This window comes from Amphiprion ocellaris, chromosome 2 (genome assembly GCF_022539595.1).
Source record: "Amphiprion ocellaris isolate individual 3 ecotype Okinawa chromosome 2, ASM2253959v1, whole genome shotgun sequence".
Classification (NCBI taxonomy): Eukaryota; Metazoa; Chordata; class Actinopteri; family Pomacentridae; genus Amphiprion; species Amphiprion ocellaris.
Window position 1 is genome coordinate 12,708,917 of NC_072767.1, and position 21,318 is coordinate 12,730,234.

The 21,318-nt window shown below is 38.5% G+C and overlaps 1 protein-coding gene across 3 annotated transcripts in view; it reads left to right on the plus strand.

Moving 5' to 3' along the window:
• cdc14ab (cell division cycle 14Ab) overlaps positions 1–21,318 on the plus strand; it is a 35,745-nt gene that overhangs the window by 7,539 nt on the left and 6,888 nt on the right. For all 3 annotated transcript variants that reach the window (XM_023293001.3, XM_023293000.3, XM_023293003.3), the window contains 11 exons: positions 2,589–2,681; positions 4,855–4,934; positions 10,740–10,806; positions 12,898–12,960; positions 13,403–13,490; positions 14,202–14,432; positions 15,331–15,469; positions 19,058–19,223; positions 20,016–20,116; positions 20,508–20,555; positions 20,662–20,790. In XM_023293001.3, the coding sequence (XP_023148769.1) occupies positions 2,589–2,681; positions 4,855–4,934; positions 10,740–10,806; positions 12,898–12,960; positions 13,403–13,490; positions 14,202–14,432; positions 15,331–15,469; positions 19,058–19,223; positions 20,016–20,116; positions 20,508–20,555; positions 20,662–20,790 (1,205 nt within the window). The remainder of the gene's footprint in view (positions 1–2,588; positions 2,682–4,854; positions 4,935–10,739; positions 10,807–12,897; positions 12,961–13,402; positions 13,491–14,201; positions 14,433–15,330; positions 15,470–19,057; positions 19,224–20,015; positions 20,117–20,507; positions 20,556–20,661; positions 20,791–21,318) is intronic.

Below are 21,318 nucleotides of genomic sequence, written 5' to 3' on the forward strand. Positions count from 1 at the left end.
CTTCACTCGTCATTCTGTAATAGACAGCTATGGTAAATACTCGTGTTGACACCTTAAAGACCCCTGTTTCAGCTATGTTTTTTTAGATATACTTCTTTTTTAATCAGTCAAGCTGTCTACACCACCGACTGTATATAAAAACAGATGTAGCACGTGATGATGTTACCTAGGCTAGAGAATGATGTTATGGTTGAAACCATCTTTCCTGGTTCGAGTTAGGACAATTTAGACTTAGACTTAGATTTCAATTTAAATAAATGTAAATAATGGAAAAGATAATGGAGCAGGGGAGGTGACACTGATTGGGGAAACCTGATTAGAGGACATGGCTTACATGTATAACATCATTGGTATCATTGGTTAGTTAATGGGCAAGGTGCTACTTAACACTGTAACTGCAAAGTTCAATAGAAGTGCAAGTCAAATGAAACAAACATTTACTCACCTCAAAAAGAGTTGATCAGAATCCCCTGAGGCACTGTTTGTCCAAATACCTAAATAAGAGGCCATAATGAAAAAAATGATTAAAACAAGCTAACAAAGAGCAAATCTGTGTGGGGAAAATGTTTTGCCCACTGCACCAACACATGACGACAAAATCACTCAATCAGAGCAACTTGAGTTCGCTGGTGAATGAGCCGTTCCGACCTGCATCGCCCAAACAGTCTGTCGGTTGCTCCAGGCCAAACATGCCCATCAGACAAGTCACATCACCAAATATACTTCTCTTTGATGCCTATATATCTACTTAATGCTGTAAATACTTTTAAAATGGGTGCTAGCACACTAATCAGGAGGAGTGAATTCCACTAATGACATCATAATAACTTGTGAAAACATGTAATTAATGAGAGAAGTTTGCACCTTCTTAGTTGGAGTCTGTTGGAGTCAGAGATTCTTTTTGGAGCCAGCACCTAGTGGCTGTCATTGGTATTGCACTGTACTGGTTTCCATTTTAAGCTGTGGTTGTTTCTGCTGGCTTAATTTTCTCTGTTTTTACTAGGGCTGGGACTTTAACGCATTAATTTCAATTAATGACAGAAAATATAACACGTAAAAAAAAAACCAACGCATTTAATCGCACCTTTCTCAGTTTCGGTAACACTGATGAAGACTCCAGCCCAGTAGGTGGTGGTAATGAACCTAAAGTCTGTTTGCTAACCGAGAAAAATGCACAGGAGTGATGTCAGGTCATCAGCCCCATAGACTGTTCAGCCCACTAGAAAGTTTTATTGAACAGTGAAGGAAGATGAGACCGTATTGAGCTTGTTGGGCAGAAAGTTTTCTTTCAAACATCTTTCCAATGGCAACTTGGATAAAAGTGTGGTTGTGTGCAAACTCGGGAGTTCTCTGGTCACTGCAGCGCTTCAAGCTGATGGTATCACCTCAATGCAAAACATGTTGCTGTTAGCACCAGAGCTAATGTTAGCTACGACTGTCCTGCTACCGACTAACGATATAGCCATCCCATAATAGACCATTTTTCAAGACATTGAAAATGCTTGTTTACAAAAAGTCTAAAAATGTTGAATATAATCGCTATAATTGCCCTTTAAGTTTGCAGTCATCTGTGAATGTGGTAGAGAGATGAAAAATACACAGATGTGTAAATGAAACATAAAAAAACGGAGTAATAACTTAAACAACAAAAATGTCTGTCTTTTAATAAATGAATTATAAACTCTTAGTTTATAAAAAAAAATACCTAAAAAAGAACCATCAAAATTGCAGCATTTATCAGACCCAGAAACTATGAAAACATAACAAATTTATGAATTTTCACATTTTGAAGCTCCTTCAACTACTTATGCTGATGTTGTGTACCATACAGTGGGAAAACCAAACTATATCAAGACTTTAAATCGTCAATATCGCCTTTTTCTCCATGTCCCATTTTAAAATTTTATGAATTTTTTAAATTATAAACACTTATTTATCTATTCATTGATTCATTTGTCAACCAAAATTTATTTGAATTGAAAAACCTTACTTACTGCATCAACTAGTGCTATTTGACAAACATGCGATTAATCAAGATTAATTAATTAAGAAGCCTCTAATTAATTAGATAAATTTTTTAAATCGCGTCCCACCACTAGTTTTTACACATGTAGCTTCCAGGGTGGGTTGGATCATGCACACAAGTACTCAGAATGAGGCAACTGCATGTGGACATCTGTTGTTATTTTGAATGCTCCACACATTAAATGATGAATGAGTCAGGTGTTAGCATGCAGTCTCTAATGAGAAAACAAAAACTATGGTTCAACAGCCCTCTGCGAAAATTTGCTGCTGACTGTTCTCTGACACAGCCGCTGTTGCTTCTATAGTAGTTACAGCTTTGGCTGAACGTGAAAGTTATTTTCAACATGGTTTTCACAAGTCGATTCATTTCTGTTTTGTTATTAGGCTGTTCTAAAAACACAGAAAATGTCTTTCTCTGTTTCAGGTTAATATCTGAGACAAACTGTTTTATCCAACCAACAGTCCGAGGCACAATGAGATATATTTTGCTGTATTGGAAAAACTGATGATCAGCATATTGAATAGTATTCTGACACTGCTGTGTGTGTGTTTCTTCTGTGCAGTCGTTCACTCTGACCAGAAAACGAATTGTTCACTACACCAGCTTCGACCAGAGGAAGAGATCCAACGCTGCTGTTCTGATTGGAGCCTATGCTGTGAGTATATTCCTTTTTCCTAATCAGTGTGCATAAATCAGAGCTTTTCTAACTGAGACCTCCCTACAAGAGCGAAGGGTAGATTTACTGTCAGTACGGCTGACGCCTGATGTCATTACAGCATCAGTTCAGATGAGGAACTGCTCTGCCAAAACCCTTGAAATCCACTAAAAAAAATCTCAGAAAAAAGATGATGTAGACCTTGTCAGACTGTCGTTTTAAATTTTCTTGTTCACCACAATAATCCAAGGAAAGTTTTCTGTCTGTCTGTGGGTGTATTACAAATGGGAAGTGCCAATAGTCAGTTCATATACTTTTCTTGTGGACAGTTTGACTAAATGTGAACAAATATAGGCCTAAAAACAAGCTATAGCGCCCCACTGACTGACTTTCTTCTATTTCTTACCTTTCTCACCGAAACTTTAGTTCCAAAACATAAAACGTGCTTGCTTTCTTACTTGGATTTGGGGAATAAATAATCATAATAAGAAATGAAATCAGTTACTTTGTTTTTCATGTTGCACCATCCGTATTTTTTCCCGATGTGTGTCATAATATTGCTTCTCAAGACAGCACCTAAACAGATGTACTGACAGTATGAAGTAGTATCAGTTTGTGTGTCGAGTATAGCAGTCAGCTGCGTCCACGTTAAGTCTCCTCTGTTTCAGCCCTTTTTCCAGACTAAAAGAGTGTTTTTCTTCCATAAAAGAAGTTTTTCCAAAACTGTCCTGAATGTGAGGGTTAAACAGCAGGCTCAGCGCTTCAGTGTTATACAATGAAAGATACAAACTGTTATACAATAAAAATTCTATAAAACAAGATGACTAATCCCCTAAAAGCTGTTGAGATATGGTTTAATATAATCCTTGTCAGGATCCAGTTTGAGTTCTGTGGGTAATGGAAGAAGAACCGAGGAAATGATCTGTCCTGTTGTGGATGTGATCATTCAGTTTATGTAAGTTTAGTCATTTTTGTGATGTATTGTTAATTTCTCAGACACGGCCACAATTCTAAAACAGTGATTTGATTAGTAGCAACAGCTGCTTGTTAACATGTTTATGTATGTATGTACGTTACTTGGGATAAAAATGTCAGCTCAATTTGCAGAAATTGTAGAATTATGTTATGGAGGACAAAATCACAGTTTTGTTTGTGTTCGGTCATCTGAAAACAGAAAAACATGTAAATGTGAACAACTCTATGTTGAAAAGTTTAAACACTCAGCCGTTTTAATTATCGTATTTATTAGTATCCAGGTAAAACTAATACAACTGTCCTGCAATAAATCATCATTTTAATGTTCAGTTTACACTGTTTTTCATTAGTGTTGATTCAACTTTCTAGTCATTTTGGAGGATGGAGTTTGTGCTGCTGTTGAACTGAACTGCATTATGCAGTGGTTATATTATTGATATGAATGTAAATGATAAAGTAATGGAGGTACCAAAATATCAGTTTTTTGGAATAGTTATTCCAAGTAGCCAATGTCTGTGTTTTCTTACAGTCAGACCGAAAACAAATATTTAAAAGGATTCATGTTAAAAAAAAAAAAAAATTGTTTGATTTTTTTTTTTAAACTGAGGGGAGATCGTACTTTTTGCTCCACTGTTTTTTGCAACTCTATTTTTTAAATTCAGTCTCTACAACAGTGGTGCACACTGCCACGTTAGCATAGCCCATAGAGACACAACAGACACATTAATGGAAATACTGAAGGTGGAAATAAAACTGGAATCATTCCTAAATGTGGACATTCCCTAGATAAGATTTGTACAGGCCCTGCAGACTAGCTTAACCTGATGTTACTGACACAAACACACTCCTGCTGTGTTTTGTGCATTGAACATTTGATGTTGTTGAAGCAGCTGAGACAAAAGTTGATTGTGAGGACAGAGGAGCATCAGACTCTGATATAATCAGACTTCTGGACACACTGAACAATCACAACACTAGCTCAGCTGAACAAATACTGGTTTTCATGCCAAAACAACAATTTTCAGATAACAAGAGATTAACCATGCTTCTAAGTGGCACAAAGTGAGGTTTGATGTTGCTACTGTTTCTACAAATTAAAGGAAATATCAAGGGTAGATAGGAGTGTGAAAAATTAATAACAGGCAATCTATTTATTTCTCTCTCTCTGTCTCTCTCGCTCTATCTCTTTCTGTCTAAGGTTATCTACCTGAAGAAAACTCCAGAAGAGGCATACAGAGCTCTGATCTCAGGTTCAAACGCCTCCTATCTGCCCTTCAGGTCGGTCTCTTTACTGCAACAAGAGTACTATGGCTGAAACAGAGTTACTGCAGTATGGAAGCCACAACGCCATAAATGTCGTAGCTTGTACCATTGAAATCCAACAACTCTCAATGCACTCATGATGGTAGCTGTTAATGTTGCTCTCATTATGAACAATTGCTAAACCTAAAGAAAACAAAATTAGCCTTTGTGAATCTTATGTGTGGAGCATTGCTACAACAAATGCAGCTAACATTTCAGAATTTGAAAACATGTTTTTATTAAGTAACAATTGAGACCCTCTCGCCTTCAATTCTGTGCACAGCTCTAAATACCTGTCTTTGAGCTGCTTAAATAAGTTCTTCCTCATTTTGTTCCAAGTACCGTTTAAATGCTTGCTTTTGGTTCTCTGTAACTTGTCTCTGATCATCAAACACAAAAAGTCTCCTTAGCTGACCTGTACCTGCACAGTTCTCTGGTACCTTCACTGCCTTGGTACAATCATCCATCCATCCATTATCCATACACCGCTTAATCCTCATTAGGGTCGCGGGGGAGCTGGACTCTGTCCCAGGACACCCTGGATAGGTCGCCAGTCTATTGCAGGGCTACACATAGAGACAAACAAGCACACTCACATTTACACCTGCAGATAATTTAGAATTGCCAATTAACCTCAGCATGGTTTTGGACTGTGGGAGGAAGCTGCAAGGTGATGGTGCTTACCACTGAGCTACTGTGCAGCCCTTGTACAATCTTCATGTTCTGAATTTTGGTACTTGGAATTGAGGTGTGGGTTATTGTCATATCCCTTTTGTGCAGTAATTCTGCTGGCAAAGTATGTTAGCTGAGTGTTTGAAAAACAGGCTATGTGATAAGCTTGTCATCTTTTTCTGTTCACTCTTTTCTCATCTGTGTCCCCATAAAACATAAGCCAATAAGTGTTTTCCATCTCTTAAAGATAATGTGCAGAGCAGATGGTGCTGAGAGGATGTGGGTTTGTTTTAGCTGTTGACAGCATAAATGCCGACTGTTATGGCTGGGCAACATATTCAAATGACTAAAATCTAAATGTGGAAATAGGAAATTCTGCATCTGTCAAACAATAGCAGTTTATGGAGTGAAAAATGTCAGGATAGGAGTGACAACAGTAACTTCAGCCTTTGTCTATCAAACACAGTAGCAACTATCACAGAAAAATGGCAGCAGCAGCTGACAGCAGCCAAATCACTCAAGAGAGGACATCAGATTATTGCAGTATTATGAAAATGGTTACATGTGGAACAGAACCCTGTGCTGTGTTAAGTTTGTAAAAACTGTCTTTGAACTAAAAGTGGCAGCAGGACAAACCTGTTCCAGCAGCTTAGACTATAGCAGCGTCTGTCACTTCAGAAACCATCTAACTTTTGTAAAGAAAACAATCTCTGAATGACATCAGTTGGTCAGAAGACTTGCTGCTTTACAGCAGCTGCAAATAGAAGGAAGAAAATTAGCCCGAAACTTTAGTTTGTAGTTTTATCACTGGTATGTGTGTGTGTGTGCATGTGTAATAAGGGCCTTTTTGTTGTCACCAACACACTGATTGGTTATATAACAGCGCAGTGTGTCACTGAATGGATGGCTGCTGATGGATTAAACATAATGGAAAGGCCCCTCCCACTGAGGGAGTGTCTTCAGAGAGGCATTTACGGACTGTCTGCCTCCAGTACAGCCAGATTATTGTTTTCATTGCAGCCTGAGTCCAGCTGAGCTGCTGTTCCAAATTGCAAATGTTACTCCTAGTCACAAGAATCTGGGATTTTGACAAGTTTGAACTCACCAAGTACAGTTGTCTAGACTGTGTGTGCCCTGTACCAAGGCTAAAGTTTTCAGTCTATTACCTGCTACTAGCATATCATTCATGAAAATTCCAGACAGCTGTTGGAGGTCCATTTTGGATAACAAACACTGTTATGAACAGGATGAAAAAGTTCTGTTACAAATAAATGTCTGCTTCTGTTGAAGTGATTTTTTGATCATTATTTTTGTTAAAAAATGTTAGAGTATTAGTTATTTAGGATGTCTGTCGAAAAGAACTGCTTGAATATTCACAGTCTTGTCATACAGAAAGAAAAACATCCCTAGAGAAAATGTATGTTTTGGTTAGACTCACAGACAACCGTCTGTTTTGTTTTGTACGCCTGTCTGTGACGATGTGGTCTGATTTGTAGCTGCTGGTATTGGGTGGTATCTGGATGGAGAAGGTCAGTTCAGCTGTATGTTTACTGTCCTCTTTAGGTTGTTCACCACTATGGATGGATGGATGTATGAGCTTAGCGAGAGTCTCTGTGCTGTGATGATGAACCTGAGCATTTAGACACTTCCATCAACAGGTGGAAAACCCTACAGCCCCCAATAAATTTACTCCAAATCAAAACCTAGTTTCCCTTTTTAAAAGGACAAATGTGGATTTTTAGCTGAAAAAAGTGGTTAGCACCTGTGTATGCACCTACAGCTAAGGTTTTGATTTTTTTTTCCAGCTATCCCATCTACTATCATGGACTCGTGTTGTTTATGAAGAAGCTGTGTGATGCTTTATATTCCCCACAGTTTATTCCTTCATTAAGTTTATGCAGAGCAGCTCAACTGGTGACGGAGCTGCAGGGTAACATAGTCTGACACCTGGCGGCAAGTGACGTGTCGAGACTGAATGCAACCAAAAATACTGCTGCTGATCCTGGACCTGCTGCAGCTGACAATCAGAGCTCTAACTGTCAGCTGCAGCAGGTGCAGGATCAGCAGCAGGTCCAGAAGGAGTTCTCCTTTGGAAGAGCTCTATAATACACACAAACACGCAGAAAAAAATGTTACGTTTAAATATGGTGCTTGAAAGTTTGTGAATCCTTTGGAGTTTTTCAATTTTCTGCATAGATAGAAATAAAACATCATCAGATATCCTTTAAGCAGCTAAAGGCCTCTCCTCACTTTGTCTGTTGTTTAAATGTCCATGAGTCCTCCATTAGGAGAATACTGAACCGTGATGGTATGTATGGCAGGACTGCAGGGAGAAAGCCACTTCTCTGCAAGAAGAACATTGCTATCCATAAAGATCATGTGAGCAACCCAGAAGGCTAGTGGCAAAAGTTTTGTGGGCGGATGAGGCCAAACTAGAACTTTTTGGTTGGAATGAGAAGCATTGTTTGGAGAAAGAGAAACACTGGGCGACACAGGGTCATGGGTGTTTTTTTTAAATGGTGGTGCTTGTCTTACAAAGGCAATCACTGAACTCCGCTGGCTATAGCGTCCACCAGGGAAGATCTGTGCGTACGGACATGGGTGATAAACGCCCCTCGCTGCCTAATTGCGCATAAAGACCCAATTGCATTTTTTCTGACAGATTTTGCAATGGCAATTTAATTTGAAATATAATTTTAACATCATTTTTTTCAGGCTTCAGTTCCAGATTCACTGTTTATTAGATTTAAAACATGTTATTGACTATCATCACAAGACACCATAAAAACAGAAGGAGGACAGCATGAATTTGTTAAACCATTGACACAATAGTTTAAACCGTGGCTCAGATGTGTTGTATTATTTATGTCCTTAATTGCAGTCTTGGTGATTTTTTTTTTAATTGCAATGTTTGAAATTGCAATTTGAAATTTTTTATGAACCCCTAGCGTCCATGTCGGATTTTCCTCCAAAATACATCAGACTGAAAGTAACGTTGATGCTACATCCACATTGCCTGTGTTATATTATCAGCGTTACATGAATGTTAGGTCACCTTTTGACCAATGTTTATGTCTACATGCTCATAATTTGGCTCATCATCACAAAGTTATGCCCCTTGTTTCCAGGTAAGGCCAACAACTTTTTGAAATGCCCTCGTAACGTTACTGAATGTTAAGTGTTTTTTATTAATGGCAGTACAGCGGGTCAAACAGAAAAATCTGCTGAAGAAGAGAACTTTTGGGCAGTATAGCAAACTTTCATTGTTAAGGAGCTGCACTGTGTGATTCCACAGATGATGTGGCTCATTGAATAAAACAAGGATACACCCAAAACTTCCCTGCCTCGCCTGGAAGCAAGCAACTTACTCCCATTTTGGGGCAAAATTTATACAATAAGGCCATATATCACTGTCCACAAAAACTCACATTTTTGTAATCATTCCTTTGCAAGGAGAGACAAAATTTAAACTGTTGTGCTGTTGCTCGAGGACAATGAACCTGTCCACACAGCACAGGTGGTGGTAAGGTACATGGAGCAACAGTTCAGAGTCACATTTGGCTGCTTCTGCCATCTATGTGGATGTACACATTGTCCTGGTGCAACAGTTTGAGTTTTTGTGGTCAGTGATGTAAGGCTTTATAGTATATAGTTATGCCCCAAAATGGAAATTACGCCTCATTTCCAGGTGAGACTGAGAACTTTTGGAAGTGCTCTTGTACATGAATATAGTGTTATTGGTTCAATACAATGACATTGTTTGTTGGTTCTGTTAACAGTCTTTTTGTGGAAGAAGAGACTGTGTTGAATTTTGTAATACATTTTATTTGCATACGTGCTTCTAAATACAGAGTGTTGCAAAAAAAATTGACATCATTTGAGATGTCCATATCAGAGTGACTACATGGTCAGGAGAAATGATACCTAATATGATTTATTTTGGACATAAAATGTTTTATTCTACAAATTTCAAATGAAAAATTCCGGGGGATGGTCATTTTATAATGTTTCAAAGTTATGACAAATGTTCAATGTGTGCGCTGCTTGTGACACGGCACACATTAAGTCGGTAGTGGAATTCCTGCTACACTCGCTGCAGCAGGTTGTTTAACATTCTCCAGAGCCTCAGTGATTCTGTTCGTGAGTTCCTCTACATATGTGGGAAGTGGTTGGATATAGACCAGTCCTTTCATGTAACCCCACAGAAAGAAATCGCACGGTGTTAGTCAGGTGAGCGTCGGAGCCATTTCAGTAGCACGTTGTCGCCATCATTAGCACATCCAATCCATCTCACTTTTTTGAGCAAACAAATTTTAAACTAATTATTAGGTGATGAAATTATGTCAATTTTTTGGGACACCCTGTACATTTTACAGTTTGCAAACATTTATTTTTAGCTGCAAATGTGAGTGAAGAGCTCTGACTGTCAAGCCATGGATGGAACAGTGAACTGTGAATAATACCAGCAAATTCTTAAGCAAAAATGTCATTTGTCTGTAAACTGAGTCTTAAGAGTAAGTGTATCATCCTGGAAGACAACGACCTCTAGAGCATAAGTTCAGGCATATCAGTTCTGTACAGCCTCTTTAGACTAATTGCATTGTAATTGGCGCTATATAATAAAGTTGAATTGAATTGAAAAGTTGTTTTACCAAATGATGATTAAAGAACAATAAAGTGAATGGTTTAGAATGTTTAAGTCAAAGTCCTGACCCTCATCCAGTAGAACTGAGTAGAATTATAGAATAGAGTAAACCCGATGTTTTAGGTCATATTTATGCAGAAAATAATAAAAAAAAATGTTAAGATGTTCACGAACTTTCAAACACCATTGTAGACTTCTGGCAGTTACTGTTTAGATCACATGACTTCTCGCATACCACAAGCCAGTCTCCGTCCCAGAGGATCATTGTGAATCATGCTGGCAGCAGACTTTTAAACAGAAGAAAAAAGTGTAACACAAAAAAAATGATATTTCTGGTTCTGCTGAATCTGAATCATTGTTGCACAGAAAAGTGTTTATGTTTTAATGAATTATTAAGCTCCATCATCCTGAACTGTAAGTGTTAGCTGACCTACTTTTTTGTTTTCTGTGTTCTTTTTTTTCAGGGATGCTTCCTTTGGAAATTGCACATACAACCTCACAGTGCTGGACTGTCTGCAGGGCATCAGGAAGGTATAATATTTCACAGTTTAAGCTTGTCTCGTGTCAAGGCTTGCTACATGTCTTGATCATGTGTGCACATAACCTGAATCTGTTCATGTTGGACAGACAAAAAAATATCTTTTTAATTTAACCAGTTCTTATTTCTTAGCTTATTTCCCATCAATTTTTCAATAATTCCACCCTGGGGTCTGTTTTAATACCAGGTTTTGGTACCTAACAGATATGGCAGTACTTCAAAAGTTCTTGGTTTCACTCAGAAGCAAGGGGCATAACTCCTGTTATGGAGCATAACTCTATGCTATAAAGCCTTATATAACTATCCACAAAAACTCAAATGTTTAAAGCAGCCAAATAAAAAAGGAGTGGAAAGCTTGGAGCTGGCTGCTGTTGCTCCAGGACAATGTATCTATTCACACAACACAGGTGACAGAAGCAGTCAAATGTGGCTCTGAACTGTTGCTCCATGCACCTCACTCACCCTACCTGGCCCAGTCTGACTGGTAGTGCTACCTGTAAAAAGTACAAAGTCATAAATATTTGTGACGCTAGATGAGGCAAGCTGCTGACTGGATCAGAGAGTCTCCAGTTATTTTAGTAGATTACTGTTACATAACAGCTCAGTGTGTTGAACAGGACAAGGAGCTGTTGTACTGTAGGAGAGTGACAGCACCGTGTGTGTGTGCATGTGCATGTTTCTGTTTATTATTCCACGTGTTTTTGTCCCCAGTAGAGAGAGAGAGATGGCTTTTTTTCAGGGTAAAGTCTTGATTTTGGGGTAAAAGTTTGAATCACGTTTAGGATGAGGTAAGGCTTAGGTTAAGCATTCAACAGTAATCCTTACTATTAGGGGAAGGGACTAAGGAATCCATTATGTCGGTGAGCAACGCCCACACAGATGATAGCAAAAGAAGGGTGTGTGTGTGTGTGTGTGTGCGTGCGTGCGTGCGTGCGTGCGTGCGTGCGTGCGCACGCGTGTTAATTTGAGGTCAAAGTTGAGCAACACTGTGAAAAGTCACTGTGTTCACACAGACCTGAGTATTTTCTTTAATACATCGATCTTCATCATCAAAGTCTGCGTATATCGAAACTAATACGTATCTCACATACATCAGTAACCCCATACTAGTATTTATCGTAGTTACGATAAATACCCAGACACCAGAGGGATGAACTACGAAGCCAGTTCAACATAGCTGTACTCTCTTTGTCTAAGTCAGCTTGACAAAACTAAAGCCTCAGTCAGAGATGACAGATATCACAACGGTGGTTAACTTTGTGTTTAATGCGTCACGTGACTCTTCTTCCGCACAAAATGAACCAATCATGTTCTGCTGCTTCAGTCAACAGGTTGTTTTAATGGAAAACAATGAGGAACAAAAAAAGGTATGACGGTATAAAGCGCTGCAACTGGAAATGACGCAAGACAGGAATGCTGATTGAAAGCTGTTAAACATGCAAAATGTGTTTATTGTAGCGATCAGTGCAGCTGCTTATTTCTAACAGCTGCACAATAAAGTTGTTAAACTTGAAACTTCATGTATTTAAACATGATATTGTATTGAAGTGCATTTAGGTCTGACACTGTCCCATAATGCAGGATATCACTTACATTCATTTTTGGCCAAATCAAAGTGAAATTAATGTTACTGATTGAATATTCTCTATGAGATGCAGTGCGTTTCCATGCGATTAAAAAATGCTCCTGTCGACACACCATGTGCGTTGTTCTTGTTTCCTGTATTGCTAATTCCTAGTGCTGTATTGCTAATTCCTATATGGATTCTTAGGTTCTGATAAATTTAAATATGATTTTGTGTCTGTTTATTATATGGAAATACAATACTGGATAAAATCCATGTTACCAAGGTGACCCAATGGCTTGGTGGTTAGATATGTCATCTGGCATGTATGATGAAAGTGGTGGATCCCTGGTATGAATCCTGGCCAAGGACCTTTGTTGTGTCATGCTCTTGCTCTCCCTTGTATTTCTTGTCCTTCTCTACTCTGAAAAGAAAAAAATCCTCAATATTTTAATAAGTGAAAACAGTTTCTTGGTTGTTTAAATAATCTGTTTAACGTCTGTGAAATTGTGTGTTTCAGGCTCTACAGCATGGGTTCTTTGACTTTGAGACCTTTGATGTAGACGAGTATGAACACTATGAGGTAAAAACCAGCACCACTAAGACCACTTAAACCAGCCACTGTAACACCTTCACAGATACAAAACCCCACAGTTTGTCTTCTTCATTAATTTTGATTTTTTTGGTAGAAGACGGAAAACCTGTGAAGAGATCCTCTCAGCTTACTATTAAGAACTCTGGCAACACAACAATCAGAAAAAAGCTGATGAAAACAGATTTTGAAAAGTTTATTCATTCTGCAGCAGTAAAGGATAGCATTAAAGTTAAATGTATTCTTGCATGTTGTGACAGTATTTAGAAAATATGACTGTGGCTCCCCCCTCAGGATGACCAGAGTTGTATCAGTTTAACAGAGCTACTGATTTAAATCAGACAGACTCTATGTATAGACCACTTTTCATACAGATGCAATGCAACACAAAGTTTTCTTTTTTTTTTTCTTTTACCTGTGTTTCTGGTGATAGCGGGTGGAGAATGGAGACTTGAACTGGATCGTCCCGGGGAAATTTCTTGCCTTCAGTGGACCTCATCCTAAAACTAAAATAGAGAATGGTAAGTAAGCAAGTCAGCTGTCTGTCAGCTGCACTGACAAAGGTCTTATTCTAGCATGCCTTAGTGTTATATTTAATGTGTTATCTCACTGACAGGCTGGCAACTGTAGCATTATTCTTACACACTGTTTGCAGTTTGTATTTACTTCCCAAATACTGCATTTATTTATCTCCTTGAAAATGTAAAACATTGAAAACACAATTTCATTTTAAAAATGTTTAATTTGAACTTGTATTACAGTATCAATTTAGTAGTGAACCTCCAAAAATACTTATTTTAAAAAAATAAATAAATCACAAACTAAACATCTCCACTGGATTGTACTTATAGTTCTATCATATAGAAATTATTTGGTAATGCATTAGAAATTGCTTGCCACAAACCTTGCAGAATATGACTTGGAGCTGAAAGCCCCACTTTTTGACTGAAAATGTAGAAGCTTTGCGAAGGTAGAAAATAATGACTTGAACTGAGATGATTAGGTGAGCTGGAATGGAATGATGCAAAGCAGAATAAGGCGGTGCTCTGTAGAAGCGTTTTCTCAGTGGTTTTCTTTTAGTGTAGTCAAAATGTAGATTTAATGAAAAGTTGGGAAAAGCTGGTACCGTCGGATGCTGAGAAAAAAAAGATCTTAACAACCTTAACTCTGCATTAGGGAAACAAAAGGGGTAAATTTTGTATTTAACACCTGTGTTTATTCCACCCTTGTAGGTTACCCTCTGCATGCCCCCGAGGCTTACTTCCCATACTTTAGGAAGCAGAACGTCACCACTATCATCCGTCTGAATAAGAAGATCTACGATGCCAAACGCTTCACTGACGCTGGCTTCGACCACTATGACCTCTTCTTTGTTGATGGCAGCACGCCCAATGACATCATCACACGTCGCTTCCTGCACATCTGTGAGAGCACTGAGGGTGCTGTGGCCGTTCACTGCAAAGGTAAGGGACTACCTTTCCTCAAGTTAACCTCTCTGGTTCTGCCTGTCACATCTCCTCATGTGTTCTTGCTCTCTAGTGTGTTCTATGTAATGTCCCTCTTCCCCTCTGTCTATCCTGCCTTCAGCAGGCGTAGTTATCAGTGTGTCTGGCAGGAGGCAATCAGCTCCAACATAGAGCATGTATCTGCTGATTAAGATGATTTCAGAGTAAGGACAGACATGCAGACCTCTTATAGAACTACGCAAACAACACTTAAGATGTTTGGATTTAGATACATCTGCATTCTGAGCCATAAAGAACTATCTTCATCTTGGGAAAAACAGAAAAAAAGCTACTACTTTTGAAAGTTTCCTGACTTCATTTTCATTGCCTAAAACTTTAGCTTGAACTATGGTGATGGGCCAGTAGCTTAAATGTAGTTAAAGATGGTTAAAATTAAACTAGGCCTTTGTCTGTTGAAAGCTACAGCTGATACTGCAGCTTGTCTGATAGACCTTAATCATAACATTTAAGTCTAGATGATTCATTTGATTAGACTTGATATCAGACATGGCCACCATTAAAGGACTGAAATTGGGATAAGGTCCTGAAAATGTGATCATAATGTCCCTGGTTAAGACTGGTTTATAGAGTTGTAGCTGTAGAAAAGCTGCAGTAGATGCTAGTTCAGGATTTGGTCAGATGTGGGACTCATCTGTTAGCTGTGGCAGTGTCAATAGCAGTGGTTAAACTGTGTTTTCATATTTTAAGTGAAGCGCACAGTGCTTATCTGGAGCTCTGTTCAATGCTCCTGATCCAAGTAAACAAGAGGAAACCCTGAGTAGAGTCTAGACTGTCAAGTTTACTGTAGGATGCTGCTTTGCTGACTCACTGTGTCACCTCTGTCTCTGTCTGTCAGCTGGTCTGGGCAGAACAGGCTCTCTGATTGGCTGTTACCTGATGAAACATTACCGCTTCACGGCAGGCGAGGCCATTGCCTGGATCAGGATTTGCAGACCGGGTTCTGTGATTGGACCACAACAGAACTTCCTCGAAGAGTGAGTCTCACTGCAGCTCGGTGTAGCTGGCACCACAAGACTTCCTCAGTTTTACTCTTGTGGTGCCTTCAGCTTTTAGAAAGAAATACATGCTTATATTAGAGACTTTGGGAACTTCTGTGAATATGGACACAGAAAAATAAATCTCAATTAAATTGATTATTTGAAGTTCTGTTTTTAACGCACCTGTGCAGCGCCCCCTGGTGTGTGGACACTAGTGTACAGTTTATTTATGTAAAACTATAATATGCAAATCTAAAAGCAACAAATATGAAATTAGAAGTTTTTAAACTGTGATAGTTGTTTTGTAATCATCCAAATTATAGATGATTCTATTACTTGTCCTGGAAAAACTTCAATACATTTTTGAACAAGAAATGTTTTTTCATAGAAATTGTGCCTTCAATGTAGCATACAGTCGTTTTATGCAGATATGTGATTTAAATTGTATATGTTCCCAGGGAAAAAGAGAAATTTTGCATTAAGCACGACTTAATGAAGTATAAGATGATCCTGATTATAAGGCCTCTCTTTTCCAACATCGTTTTTCATGGAAAAGTTTCTTTTAGATGTCATTCACCCAAGGAGAAAAGACTTTTCATCATTACAGCATTTAGATGTCAGGAAGCAATATGAACTAATTTTACCCATCAAGTATTGATTTAATACACATTACAAGAACCATCAGAAACTCTTGCAGGTTAAACCGAGCTATTCAAATACTTTGAGGACTGATTAACTCTGAAAGACTCACTATAAACACACTGAAAGCCTAGCAAAATGAAAGCAACAGAACAACCTGTAGTGATACACTGTAGAACACTATGCTCCTCTGGTGCTCTTCATTCCAAAACTATAACTGATATCAACATGTCGTCGTCTTGTCTCTAAATGTAGGAGGACTTACACTTTTTCAAACATTATTTCTAGAAAAAATACTCCCTTACACATGGGCAATATGCTAGATATTTTTAAAGAGCAAGAAAACCAACCGAGGCAGCAGTAACACACAACAAAAACACTCTTGACCGATCAGTGTTGCACAATATTAGTCAGATGGTTTTATTGTTGTGCTTGAGTTTGTTTTATGTACTGCAGTCTGTGTTCTCCTGTTTTTACATGTTTTATTTGGCCACATGACAATATTCTGCTTGAGAATAATGAAGTGAAAGTTTAAGATAAAATCAAGCTGCACGAAGAACAAACTTTCCTGTGAACACTTCCATTTTCTAAATGAGCAGCATTAGGCGTTTTCCCTGTGAGCTCAAAGTGCTTTAAAACTGAGTAAACTGAGGAAATATGAAACAACCACGGATTCCATTTTAAAACTTAGATGTGACACTGTGCAACTCACATCAATGTATGGATGTTATTTTACCTACACAAGCCCTACAGGCACTGCTGACTCACGCCAAACACCATGTGTAAATTAGCATTTAACATCTTGTGACTGCCATTTTTGGCCACGTTGGCAGCAGTTCGGCCAAAGTTGCATAGCATGTGTCTAAAATCTCTCCTTATTTACAGAATGTTGCACAACATTACTGTCAATAATCCTATTATACTGAAGATAAATGTCAGAAATCAGTATCATGTCTATGGTTTAGAGTTTAGTGGGTTCTATTTGAAGACTGTAATTATCTTGTATAATTCTTATTCATTTACAAATGCAAAAATTCAGTTTTGTAATAACATTAATATTTTTTGATAGAACATTATCGTTGAAACTCCCCTCCGATGGTATAGTGCTACAATGTGATGAGTTTCAGCTGCAGACGGCTTATAATTCATCCTCATTAAGGGCAGGGTTGATAATGAATTTAATGACTTAACAGTTAGCTTTTTAAGATTAAAGTGATGTATTTTGTGAACCTGTAGGAGTGGAGAAATGAGCTCTGACAATCACTGTAGCACTTTGCAAAATTGCAGTCACTCAGCAGAGCAATTCACTTCCAAACAAAGGGATGATTTCTGACACATATAGTCTTGCTTCCAGAACAAGGAGAAGTTGAACTTAAAACTTGAGCAGAGTTTACTCGCTTCACATGTTCAGAAAACTGATGCAACCCCACGGTGTTGTCGTGCATGTCGCAGACCTGCTCAGTTATCTCTGTTTCCATGTCGTAGCAGTTTGTGTCTCCTGGTGACTGTCTTTGTTTTTCTTGGCTTCCCAGACTTGAACCAGGGCTCTCAAGCTTTTTCTCCATGCTGCATGGAAACAGATGTAGCGCACAGGGTCATTTAGTGCAACTGCAGTGGCTGTTTTTCTGTTATACTTTACAAGTGAATAAAAGCCGTAATCAGTTGCACATGACATTTTACTATGTATGGAATATACTAAGTGTTACTTTACGATCCACTCCTATCTGCTTTAACGTAGAGTCTAACTAATACATAGAGCAGAATTAGAAGTCTAGAGAAGTTGAATTGAAGTTGAAGTTGAGAAGACTGAATCTCTTTGGATGATAGACTTCTTGGATTCCTTTCACAGTCTAATATTTTAAAAGACAAATAATGAATCAAAACAAATTGATGGATCAAAAACTGTTATAGTTACAGCCATAAAATGCAGAAACACAGAGACATAAGGGGCCTTACTATTGATAAAGTAATGTTTAAGAAAGGCAAAACAACAAACAATGGTGGAAAATGGCTCATTCATTCCATGGAATAGAATCATCTATTGTCCTCCCAACATATAGCAACTATAAAAAGTATTCATTCCCACTTACAAATTTTTACCTTTCACTTGCTTTTCAGCATCGAATACCGGTCAATTTAATCTTTTTTTTTTTTTTTTTTAAAGAATTTATAAAAAAGACTCCTTCATGTCAACATGAAAACTTACTTCTCCAAAGTTATGCCAGTTAATTTAAAAACAATAAAATGTGAAATAAGTGATCGCATAAGTAACCACCTTTAAAGCGATTCACCTAATTCAGCAGCAATATGCACCTGTATCTGGAAGGTTTAGTCACAAGTGTATGTATACTTCTGGCTGCAACTCTGCGAAAGTGATATATGTTAAACAAGAAATTTTCAGAATATCCCTTGAAGTACAATTAAATCCATTACTGTATTAAGAAACAGAAGGAATATGACACATGCGTAAATCTGCTTCGAGTAGGCTGTTAAAGACAAATAAGTGAATTCTCTGGAGTGGGTGATTCAGAGCCCTGCAATCAGTTCAATTAAGAATTTATTGCTGGGGGTGAAAAGAGCGGCCTACTCATGATCCTGTGCTGCCTGAGGGAGCTTGAGCAGTAACAAAAAATTGGGTGAAATTGCCGTATCCAGATGTGCAGGTCTGATTTGAACCTATCTGCTGTAAGCTGTAGTTGCAGCCGAAAGGTGCATCTAGTAAATCCTGACTTAAAGATGGCATATATTTATGCTGTCACTCATCTGAAGTTTCATGTTATTAATTCATTGTCATTGCTACATAGATTCTTGTTGTATCTGTAACATCTAGTCTGTCTGTGTGAAACACAAACTGTTATTGCTGCCCTTTATGTACTTTCATCTTGTAAACCTTAAACAGAGAGTTAAATAAAGTAGTAAAATATATGTGTGTCTTTGCATTACCAGCAAACAGGCTGCACTGTGGTTGCTAGGCGACAGTCAGCGTTCCCAGAAGGGTAAGCTGGAGGAGAAGGCGGTGCCTCACCTCATCACCAGTATGGATGAACTCACACTAAAGCCCAACCACAACAGCAATGTTTGTAAATCTCCAAGCTCTGATTATCTCCACGAGGTAAATACATACAGAATACACCATGTAACCCAGTGTTTGGACAGTTGGGACTCTGCAGCAGCAGCAGCAGCAGCAGCTTCTGATTGTTGATTTGTCACAGTTCATTAACTGGTTTACTGGAGCTCTTGTCCTGAGCTTTTTAAAGAGTTTTAGGGACATTGTCAGAACATATCCTGCTAAAACTGAAACTAAGAGTATTTATACACAATGAAGAAAATTGTGGCTCTGCGTTATGTTACACCTTGTATTATAGTTTATATTCCATGAAATGGCTCAAAAAGAACTCACAAAATATTCGATGTTACAGACGAGAATGAAAAATTGTAATATTATTGTGTTAAAGTTTGTTGGTTTCATCTCCGAAGCCAAGAAAGAATGAAAAACATTTAATATGTTTTTTTATGTTTTCGTCTTTCCAGTATTACAGAATCAAGACTTTTCTTGTCAGTGTATGGCTTTACTGTAGGTACAAACAGTAAATATCAAGAGATGCTTCGTTAACAGCCATTGGTCAGTTAGGAGCAGCTTGTTTTTGATTGGACTATTTGAACCGAAGGAGCTGTTTAAGTTAAATTATCTAAAAACATTTATTCAGTTATGAGGGTTAATTTTTACTTTTTTTCTGTTGTTTTCTTTTGTATCTCTTTGTTGTTGTTTTTTTTCTTTCACTGTTAACATGTATCACCATACTGTATCCTATCATCTTCAATTCTAAAAGCTATAGTGTTTGGTGTACTCTGTCCAAACTATAACTTGGCAGTCTTCTCACTGTGTGTTTGATTTATCCTCCAGAGTGAACTAACAGACAGCGGGCCAGTTCTGACTCAGGGAGACAAACTGAGAGCCTTGAAGAGCCGACGTACCCCCCGCCCTGCCACCACTGGAGCCCTAAGGTACTAGAATCAGAAATAGAGCTGAAGTGACTGAATGAGAACTGAACCAGAAACAGAACAGTTTGCTGTGCAGCTAACACACCCAGGACTGTAGAGAGATGCAGAGATTATCTACAAGACTGCAGGCAGCAACCAAGAGGCAGAGTCTAGTACCGAAATGTTGCACCAATAAATTTATGATTGCAAGCTAGACATTGTGCAGGAGACAGTTTTTCTACTTGTTGGATGGCCTCTTCCTTCTCCTATGCGCCTGCTTCATGAAATAGATTTGCAAAGAGTTCCCTTGAGTTATTTACATTCCTGAATTGGTACCTATAATACTCCCTGAGATGTCAGCTCCACCTGCCAAGTGGAGGTGAGGATGTAGACTGACGTACATGTTTTCTTTCAGAGTGGAGGAGATGAAGATGCACAGCAGATCAATGTCGCAGCCACTCAGGTAGAATTTTACGCAGCAATGCTTTACCTCAGACACTGTCCTGATCAGACAGATAAAAACAGTAATCAATACATGCGTTGACCATGATTTGTGTGTCTGCATCCAGACTGTCGGTGGGGGTCGGTCAGGGCCACGCCTCACCTCTGAAGTCATCCAAGTTCCCAGCATCGTCTGCCTCTGCTGCAGCCAAAAGAATCGGGAGGAGTCCATCATCATCGGCCTCTAACATCAGGAGGTCAGTGATACCACCAGCGTCCTTCACTGCCTCCATCTCATCTTCATCACTTGATCCTCTTTATCATTCTCTTCTTCCTCTCGTTCACCCCCTAATTACGTCCACTTTGTTTTCATTACCTTCTTCCCTTCATCACCTTCCTCACCTGTTGATCACTTCCGTCTCTTCATAATCAGCTTGTCTTCTTCATCATTTCATGCTGTTCATCTTGTTCTCATCTTCAACTTCATTGCTGCATCCTCTTGTTCAGTGTGATCCAAATGAGTCCTTCTTCTCTGTCATGTCACATTAATCTCATAACTGTTTCATTACTAATGCACAGCCTGTTGTGCCTGTTAGTACTAACAGACAATTCAGGAGTACTTTTTTGTAGTAATACACAACATGTCATACCATCAAACAGCTGAAAGTACCCAAATCAAGCCAGATTTAGCTGTTGCGTTATTTGTTTAATATTGATGACACTTAGTAAGATGACAGAGCATCAACTGGTTTTTCAAATACAGGAGACAGGAAAAGTGGATAAAT